We start from the raw sequence: 10,000 nt of genomic DNA on the forward strand, positions 1-10,000 counted from the left end.
GTTAGCATCGTTGCCCAGTAAACAGAGCTCAAGCAACGGCAAGCCAGCCACAGGGGGCTGGTCTTTCTGAGTAGAGATGAAGGCATAAAAGCAGAAGCAGTAGATTCTGATTACAAATTGCTTCAGGCGCAAACTTGATCTAAGATTGTTTTTAGCGATGATCTTTATTGTTGGACCAACGGCTATCCCATTTTGAATGACGATCCAAGAATATTTGAATACCTAACTCTTTAATATTTTGTGTTACTAATACTTTGATACCGTTTGAAACTATTTGGTGACTGCATTTGAAAACTGTAATTGAACTCGAAACCACCATAGATAGTCAGGGGCACCCAACGACCAATTTGTTGTAAAATGTATTATTATACCCCAGTTAATGAAAATAATTGTTATTAAGGCATTTTCAGGTGTTTTTCAGTGTTGCTGGGAAAACACTATCTGTTCCTTTTTCCCAGCAAGACACACAAGAAATTTCCCAGCCAGCTAGATAAAATTGGTTGGTTTTCCAGCCAGCTGATCAAATTTATTTCCCAGCCTGGAATTCCGCGCGCTTGCAAATCCCTCGATCCGAAACGACCGAACAAAAGCGACAAAACCGGGACAAAACAGATTTATTCCACAAGCGCAATAACTCTGACCAGCCGTCGAATGTTTGTGACTGCTCTCTGGGAGTGGGAAGGGGTTCTTTTTTTTTTTTTTTTTTTTGTTATTTTTTTATTCTTCCTCAGTCTTCAGAGGTTCTACAGCCAGCTCGGGTTGAAATGCTAGAAAAAGTCAGTAATTCCGAGGCAAAACCTTTATCAATAACAAAATTTCCCAGCCAGCTCATCGAAACACCTGTATTTTTGCCAGCCAGCAAGATTCCTCTGGGGAACAGATAATGTGAGGAACAGATTCGTTGGGTGCCCATGGATAGTAGATATTGAATACACAATACTGAATACTATTTGACGGGTACACCCCCATTTAAATTGATGTCACAAGGTAAAATGACATCACGATGACATCACAACTTCTAACAAACTCTGTGTGTGTGTTTTATACAGCCTGTGTTTCCTCAAGTGACGCTGAGTGAAATGAAGATCATGGCTTCGGAGCCGTCCACAATCCGACCTGCAAGGCCCGGAGGAAAAAGATTCCCGAGAAGAAATTTCAAGTCCCATAAATAGAACAGTGTAATCGATTAAGCTTTGACCATCCCGGCCATAAACCGAAAAAGGCAAAACAATTTTTGCCTTGTTGGTTTAGTTGATGATAAATCTATTGGTTATAACGTTTTAATCACACCACACTGATGTTATGATTTAGAGTCGATTTCGTCTATAGGAGACGTTGCAAATAATGTAAATCCGCATAAAGAGAACCGTCACGAAAATTTCTTTTTCTTTGTGAATATATTTTTTCTCTGTTAGTAAGTAGACATTTAGTGTGACTGTATTATACATACACAAGAGAATATGAAGTAAGAGAACCCATTATATTTCTTTGAAATCTAATTTTAGATCGCGCTTGTGCTAACAGGTTATTTTAATCTGTTGTTACCGTTACCATGACTGTGAGGTCCACTTTCACACCAACTGACATTTAAGGTGTCTTCTTTGAAATAACTACACAGTATGACATGGGACTAATAATAAATTTCAAATAATTTTCATCGGAATAGGGCCAAATATGGGGGATTCGCTCTCTTACCTAGGTTCTCTTAGCCTGGTATACATATATGTAGCATGTAGTATGAGTAGTTCCTTAGAGAGTCGCGTATTCCGTCTTAAACTTAATGAACTTTAAAGTGACAATTATATAATTTTGTAATGCATGAAGTCTTACGTAAAAATGTATCGTTAATGTTGTGGTGGAATTGTCATATCAATATAAATATATGTGAATAAGATGGTAGAAAAAAGAAGTCGAATTAGAAAGGTTTTTGAGGAGTCGTATTATAGAGCCGGAGGGCAGTGACAGAGAACAGTTTTAAGACACCATTCTGACCATGAGGAGAAGCCAGCGAAAAGTCCAACGGCAAAAGCCTTTTTTTTCGCGTGGTAGTAATTAGGGGATCATGAATTGAAAGTAAGCTTCTAAGGGTCGAAAATTATATAATGCAGTGTCCTTCGGTGTTATTAATATAGCTCATGCTAGAATTTGATTTCAGGTTGTCCAGGATAAAATCATTGCACAGTCTTTGTTTACCTAGTTCTTTAAATTCCATCTTAGTAATAAACAATATGTGTGTCAGTGTAATTATTGCTTGTGTCTTTCTTGTTGTAAGCTTATAACCAAGCATCGATGGGTTACCATGTTTTCTCAACCATAGTGGTCCGCGCGCGCTTCTCTGTCTCCCGGAGCTCCGCCATAATAAGCATTGACATAAATAATGGTTAAGCCCCTATTAAGCGTTGAAACGTTTAGCTGAAACTCATGTGCAACGGTCCTGCAAAAAAAGTGTCAGCAGGCGTTGCACCGTGTAACATAAAAGGTCGAAAATCGTTCGGAAACGTTGAAACTGGTCTCGAAATGTTGTTTACATGGCCTTAGCCGATTTCTGATTGGCTTACGCAGCGTAGCGTGACAAGAGCGAGGGAGACCAGTTTCACAAAGTGGTGTTACACGGTGAAACTCTTGTTTTTGTCACCACTGCGATCGTCGCGACCGTCGCAGAAGTAGAAAGCGGTTCTACTTTTCGTGAAACTTGTCTCGCAACGAAAGTTCAAAACGTTTCACGAAACCGACCATGTTAGGCTGAAACATGTTTCGCAACGCCGTTGCACACAAGTTTCAGCTAAAAGTTTCAAAGTGTAACAGCGGCTTTACAGTATTGCTTATTGTTTAGCTCTTATTAACGGGGCAGGAGGTCTGTATGGAAAATCTTGACCTCGGACAAAATTCTCCCATACAGACTGACTAAGCTCGATTAATAAGATGTTCATTATCTGGCAAACAAGAACAATTTTTAAAATTCCTTTGATGTAATTGGTTTGTACTAAGTGACATTTTGCTTGCGAACGGCGATGAGTAGCGATGAGCTGAATTTAATTCTGCCAAAGTTTGCTCGTCCTCCTTACCTGTTTTTCTCATCATGCTCTTTGGCACTTCCATAAACAAATCATATTAGTAGAACAAAATACTCAATGTTTTTGCATTTTAGTTTGCAGTTTTTTCACCACAAAACATTACCGGTCTAGATGCCGGTATAAATGGGAAAATCTAGACCGCGGTCAATACCGATTTCAGCCAATCAAATTCGTGAATTTGGTAGTTCCCAGTCCTTGTGAGACAGAGCCATATAATAATTGGTAAGAAAGTCAGTAATTTTTTTCTCTCATTTGAAAACATGGATAAAATATATTAAAATCACTCCTTAAATGTTGTCTACTATATATATGTACGTTTGGAAAAAAAAACCGCAAAGCTTTTTAAGCGTCCGCTCTCTTTTACGCGAAAAGTTGTACCTTTGGCGACAAGAAACCTGTGTGACTTCCGGTTAAAAATTCTCACGCAACACAGGCAACGGTCGGATTCCCAGTCCGGATTGGGAACCTGAAGGATTGAGAATCCTCCCAGTTTCTCAATCCGGTGGGATGCTGAAGTTTCGAATTATCTCAGCCGTTCATTGCCACTATACTGCTCAGTCTCCGGCATGCATGCTTCTGAAAGTAATACCGACTGTGACCCCCTTTAGATGCTAATTCCCCGAAGTACGTTCAGACAGACACAATTCCGAGAAATTTGGGTGATAAACTTGATTTGTTAGGAGATAAAAACACGGCATGAAGTGGCTTTTTGGTCGAGTTTGTGCCTGGTTCGCCACCTCCAACAAACTTTGCATCACTTAAATTGAATCTGCATATATAGGCATCGTTCGATATAATTTATTATGGCATTAAGCAGGGGAAAAAAAAAGATCATGAATTCCGTGAAATCTGGAGGCGGAAGTCGTTAAAGAAATTCTTAGAAATTCACTTTTGCTGGTTTCTGATTGGCTGTTGAAACAATTACGGCATTGCTCGCTGTTATTCCATTTTTAAAGTTCTTAAAGTAGCTTCCAGCCGAAAGACTTCAGAACTTGTTCTTATCCGTAAAGTATTTAATAACTGTGTCTGGAAACACTTGGAATATGGCAATGGTCCAATGAAGTTTCGTCCATACAACGACCCGCAAAAGCTGGGTAAGTCGAACTTTATGGCAAATCGTTATATGAGTATTGTCATCAAAAGCATCCATACAGGCATGTTAACCAGGTGTATTTTGCCCGGCTAAAAGTTTTGATTATTTGATAAGGGCAACAGTTGCGTTTAGGGGAATCTTATAGTCTTTTTTCGTGCAGAAAATGCAAAAAAGACCGCCAATTAATATTTGTTTTAGCTGTCCGAATTCCCAGAAAACGATGTCCTCGATGCCGTTTGGGATCCAGGCCAAAAACGGTGTATTTTCTCGGAAAGTTTGAGGTTCTTCATCAAAAAAGACTGCGTTTGAGATACTATGATGCTCTTCTTTGATCTCTCTTCTTAGCCATTTCTTTCACAGCCTAGCAAAACAATCATTTTTCCAAGCATTTAATGAAGTAAATTTTGTGCATCTTGATCTTAAGAAGCCATTTCGTTCTTCTTGATTAGTTCCCGAGTAAACAAGAACGCGCTAGATGAAATTTTCTGGCGGCTGATGGATAAAAAAATCGTGTTACTGTCTTAAGTGGAGCATCCAATCGACCACTAAGCCTTCTTTATGATTTGGACGTCCATTTTTGAGCAAATATTACTTAAACTATTTACAAACTCTAGGGAGGCATTTCTAGAGGTTTATTTACATGATCGGGTTACAACTGACTTAATTTCCGAAATCCAAGAGATGATTGTAATCACTCCATGTTTCATTTTTGGGACGACAAAGATATTTTCGGATAATGAATTTGCACATCGGCGAGAGTTTTCTTTCGACTGCAGAATCTATCAACCGTCCAATTTAACTACAACTGATAGTTCGCCCTCCAGAGGCTCCTTCATCAATGGCTGTAGAGATTGAACAATCACTCCTATATCACTGCGGATTTAAAAACTGGGAATTAAGGAAAGGATACCAAAAACTTACTGAGGTTAATGTAATCTAGCACTCTCGTGATACGTGGACCTTTACGAAAAATATGCGTTGAGCTCTTTTACACGTACAGCCATAGATAATTTATTTGTTTAAGGCCAGTAAAACTTAAGCTGTATTAAAGAAGGGCTAAAATTAGAACTGGTAAGTTATTCAGTACTGAAGGAAGGAAAATTTCAGACATTTTTCCCACAGTTTTAGTTGTATTGTAAACTTAATTTTAAGTTAGCTTTAGGCGAAAGTGAATGCACACGTTACAACGTGGCCCGGGTTACTCGAAGCATCGTTAGACTAAGTGCTAACCAGCGTTAAATAACTGAGGTTTTGATACCTCTTAACCAACGGTAACTTATCGCTAACTAGGCTTTGAGCAAACGGCTCCAGGATGATAATCAGACGGTTTATTCTACTCTGGATCAAAAAAATGAATGTTTGCACATGAGGGATTTGAAGTTTAAGATTTCAATACAGTGTAACAAAATTAAACGACCACCGTACAGTGGGAGATAAGGAATAGTTTCGCAAAAGTTTCCTATAGTTTCTATCGCTTCTTTCCTGACGTGGCTTGACTTGTAAACACAATTTAGGCATTCTCTTATGAGAACATCCTCTGAAATTCTACGTATTGATCAAAAATGCTAAACGGGCCGGCTGGCAATTTAGATCGGAGAAGAAATTAAGGAAGTTTCACATGGAAATCAGAAGTAAGAGTATGAACTTTGCGTTCTAGCAGATTAGGTTGAAAAGAATTGTGTAGGCCTTTAGTGTCAAATTTCACATCTACATGGTATTTACGAGTTATTATTGTGGAAATTGAACAGTCCTATTATAGGAAATGAATTTTAAATTTAAAGTTTGTGGTGGTCGTACGTACCTGTCTTGGCAGTTCTAGTGTTTCAGCTTGAAAGAAAATTCTAACTGGATTTAATTCAGTCGCTGGCTACCTTGCCAGCCAAAAGTATACACAAATTGTTGAGAAATTATTTATCCATATTGAATTTACATGTAACGATCGATCATTTAAAACACCTTGCCAAAGTTTGGAAAGTTGACTAGCTTTTCGAAGCTTTTCTTCATATTTTTAAGGGAAACTAAGTTCATGGTAGTTGCATTCACATCAGTGATAGGTGCAACTCGTAATTAAAGTAGGTACTTTATATCACGTGCACGAAAATGAAATTTCTGGAACCCAAAGGAAGACATATAAAATGAACTTTGATCGAACAAACTAACCAAATCAGTTTAAAAAACAAATTAAAAGAAGCTCTTTTTTCCGGAAAATTGCAACCGATTTCCTTCCTTTTCGTCCTTTGTTTTAGACCATAGAAAATACCTACAAGATTAAAAATTATATATATATATAAAAAACGATCTCGTTTACAATTTTTTATCTTTTAAAATACTTAGCCTTGTAAACATTATTAGTTATTCTAAACTTCAAGCAAAAAATTATTATGAGCATTATATCTCAGTGTTTTCAATATTGCTTAATAATGGCCCTGTAATATAGATTTCAGTCCGTTTTTTACCCATGAATGCATGTGACAAATAATATCTTTTGGTCTCAAAGTACGAAAAAGATATGTTTTTGTTTTGAATGAACAAGACAAAACGAACAGTTAACAATGTTTCTTTCATCTTGTGTAGATAAATGGTTACTACCATTGATTTTTCCATTTCCCGGAAAAACAATGTCAAACCTTCTTCCTCTTGGAGTCAAAATACGTATGATGTTGTGACCACTTTTTCCACAACGAAACTGAGAACACTGATACACAAACTCCAGATGGGGGGGACTCCCATATAAAATGGGGAGGGATGCTCGTCGAAAAGTTTAAATTAAACCCCTGAAGTAGACCAATCTGGGTCGTAACCCAGGCTTTTTTTTACCCCATAAAAGAGGTCTTTTTTTAAGGTTATATGAATCAGTCAAGTAAATTAAAAAACAAAATAAATATATACGTAGTATATATACACTATATATATATACATTCCGCGCGCGTACGTCCTTTCGTCCACCTCTCCATGTATGCCAATGTGACCAGTATCATGCTAGTTTACAGCATACATCTTCGATATTGGACATCCATCTTTTGATCAATTGACACCTGTCAAAACAAGGTATCTACTGACCAGTATCACGTGACCATATCGCGGGCTCAAGCTCAGAGCTCACCGAGGTCAGCTGTTTTTTGAAGTTGACTGCTCACCAGGTACTGGTATTCGCTTCGAGTGCAGGCTCAACCCAGGTTAACTCACCTAAACATAAGCGAGGCTTCATTTTTCGCGCGCTTTTTGTGGCTCGACGCGGCTACACGGCCATACTACATCAACGAAAGTTCTTACACAGTCAACGCTTTTCGTGTTCAGGTGCAAAACGGTTTGGAAGATGTTTTCTTTCTGCATTTTTTGCTGGTTTCAATCCAGTTTGACATATCATGATATATATAGTCCAAACTGGTGGCTACGCAGTTATTCAAGTCAAGCATCGGCGGGATGTAAACTTAAAGCTGAGTGTTAATTTTTAATTTGCGTAGAGCTGCTTTTTTCTCAGTATTGCAATTTTTGGCATATCTTTAGATGCTCTGATAAGGTTGCATGATGCCTGGGAGACCTATGCCCTCGAAAGAGAACGACAACGACAAAACAGAATACCAGTAATAGCTCATACTTAGTGGAAGAAGTTACTCCGCAAATTCTTTCCTTGGGCACTAAACCGTTTGTCATTTTTACGGATGCGTCATTTAAAGTGGATGCGTATTTTTAAAAGGTGGTTTAATCGGTTCTTCCTTTGTTCAGGAATGAAAATCGAATTTTTATTGTCATCTGGAATTAAATGACAATTATCTGTACTCTTTTGTTTGTTTGTTTTGATCCAAAATGCGAGCGAACAAGTGCTTTTTTCATCCATTTGCCCAACTGGTTTTCGTTGTGCCTCGACAGTGACAAGAAAATTTTGCCCTTATGTTATAAACGCGTATTCGCAATGAGTTCTCGTAAAATTAGAGGGAAATGTCGCTAGCTTGTGTTTTCAGAAGTTTGTTTAAAGCACACAAATGTTATTTAAATTAAGTGTTGGAGCAGATCGTGTTTGAAGTTCGTCCTTTCTTGGTTGCATTGCCGTATTCTGCCGATTCTTGTACCAAGCCAACCTGGCGTGTTTCAATGAAATACATCAAAATGTGAATAATTTTGTTTTCAGAGATAAAGTGGAGTAAAAAAATCATTAAAACTCTTCTTTGACCTTGAACTGACAAAGTTGTTTTTATGGCTTCTAATTTTAGCGTGATTCCTATTCGCTGGCTATTGACAGTTGACTCTGAAATGGCTTTTTTCCTTTTTCATTCGCTCGCTGAGGGTGTGCTTGTTTTCTTTTAAAACTCATGCGGTTTAAGAAAAATTTATTGCCAAACTGGTGAATTGCAAAGTAAATTTCACTGGAAAAACCGATGTCGCACTCATCGGTTCATGATTCATGGGATATCGATTTTTAGCATAAAATTTACCGTGGAATTCACTAGTTAGGCAATGAATTTTTCTATAGAAGAAAGCAAAGAAAGTGATTTAATTATTAAAGCAGCAACCGGAAACATCAAAACGCGGGCAATTCGAAACCTTTTATTTTCACAAACCCTGCAGGCAGTAAGAATAAATAATTAGGATGCTCCGCTTTTAGGCTTCGCTAAATCTATATATTATTTCCTCGCGCACAACCTTAAAGGAGACCTTCACGGCTACATATGATTGCATTTTGCCCAGAACACTCTAAGTGAGACCAAAATCCGAAATTTACACTCGTAAGCGAGACGACGAGCATCCCTCCCCTTTTCATATGGGAGTTTCCCCCCCCCCTTCCCCCTCCCCCCTCCCCGGGACACAAACATTGTATCATCAATTTGTTGGATATATTATTTCGCCGCACCACATTACATAATAGGGAGCTTACGCAACGACAACGGCGACGGCAACGAGAACGTCATCTCAAAATTTAAATTCGCGTTATTGTAATCGCTTCGTTACTATTTCAACTTTTTTAATATGACAAGGGTGTGGTAGTTCCTAAAAAATGACGCTGGTAGGAACGGCGCTCAATTTAGGGCAGAAAATGAAAATTTATCCTCAAGTAATGACTTTGTCCATAAAACCTCAAATTTGCCTATTTCACGTTGTAGTTTCGCTGACGACGGCAAAGAAATGGACAAAAGTGAAAAACACGTGCAGGGAGTGCAAAGCTATTTTTTTTTTGCCTACTAAATATGCAAATTTGTGACGTTCTCGTTGCCGTCGCCGTTGTCGTTGCTTAAGCTCCCTATTTAAAGAAAATGATTCTTCATCTCAATATAGAATAAATAGTACGACTACGATTATTTCGATTACTACGATTACTAAGATTAGCACTGCTTATGCTACTGTAGTTACTTTTTTTGCATTTAACTTTTTTTAAATTTAATTGCAACTACTGCTTTACTGCTTCTGCTACTACCATCACCAAAATTTCTGCTTCTTCTACCATCACCACCAACACTTCTACTACTACTACTACTACTACTACTACTACTACTACTACTACTACTACTACTACTACTACTACTACTACTACTACTACTACTACTACTACTACTTCTACCACCACCACTTCTACTACTTCTACCACCACCACCACCACTACTACTACTTTCACCACCACCACCACTACTACTACTTTCACCACCGCCACCACCAACACTACTACTACTACTACTACTACTACTACTACTACTACTACTACTACTACTACTACAGTACGCCACTTCTGCTCATGATCTTGCTACTACCCCCAATTAAATGTTTTGCTCACATATGTCATCCTGAGGTACTACTGATAATACGTTCTCAGATCCTTTGCCTTTGTGTCCATGTTTTACAG

At 38.2% G+C, this 10,000-nt stretch overlaps 2 protein-coding genes across 7 annotated transcripts in view; both read left to right on the forward strand.

Moving 5' to 3' along the window:
• The window catches only part of LOC138043495 (NFX1-type zinc finger-containing protein 1-like), a 45,075-nt gene extending 42,831 nt beyond the window's left edge, over positions 1-2,244 (forward strand). For all 4 annotated transcript variants that reach the window (XM_068889787.1, XM_068889789.1, XM_068889788.1 and 1 more), the window contains one exon: positions 1,050-2,244. In XM_068889787.1, the coding sequence (XP_068745888.1) occupies positions 1,050-1,172 (123 nt within the window). In that variant the 3' untranslated portion in view covers positions 1,173-2,244. The remainder of the gene's footprint in view (positions 1-1,049) is intronic.
• A 1,787-nt stretch (positions 2,245-4,031) lies between these two features.
• Positions 4,032-10,000, forward strand: part of LOC138043491 (NFX1-type zinc finger-containing protein 1-like) — a 38,330-nt gene continuing 32,361 nt past the window's right edge. Inside the window, exon 1 of one of the 3 annotated variants that reach the window (XM_068889780.1) lies at positions 4,032-4,168. Coding sequence is in view for 1 of the 3 variants with exons in the window: in XM_068889782.1 (XP_068745883.1) it covers positions 4,132-4,168 (37 nt within the window). In the remaining 2 variants the exon portion in view is untranslated. The remainder of the gene's footprint in view (positions 4,169-10,000) is intronic. The other 2 variants (XM_068889782.1, XM_068889781.1) reach the window with 2 other exon arrangements.

The sequence above is a fragment of the Montipora capricornis genome, chromosome 3 (assembly GCF_036669925.1).
Source record: "Montipora capricornis isolate CH-2021 chromosome 3, ASM3666992v2, whole genome shotgun sequence".
NCBI classification, from domain to species: domain Eukaryota; kingdom Metazoa; phylum Cnidaria; class Anthozoa; order Scleractinia; family Acroporidae; genus Montipora; species Montipora capricornis.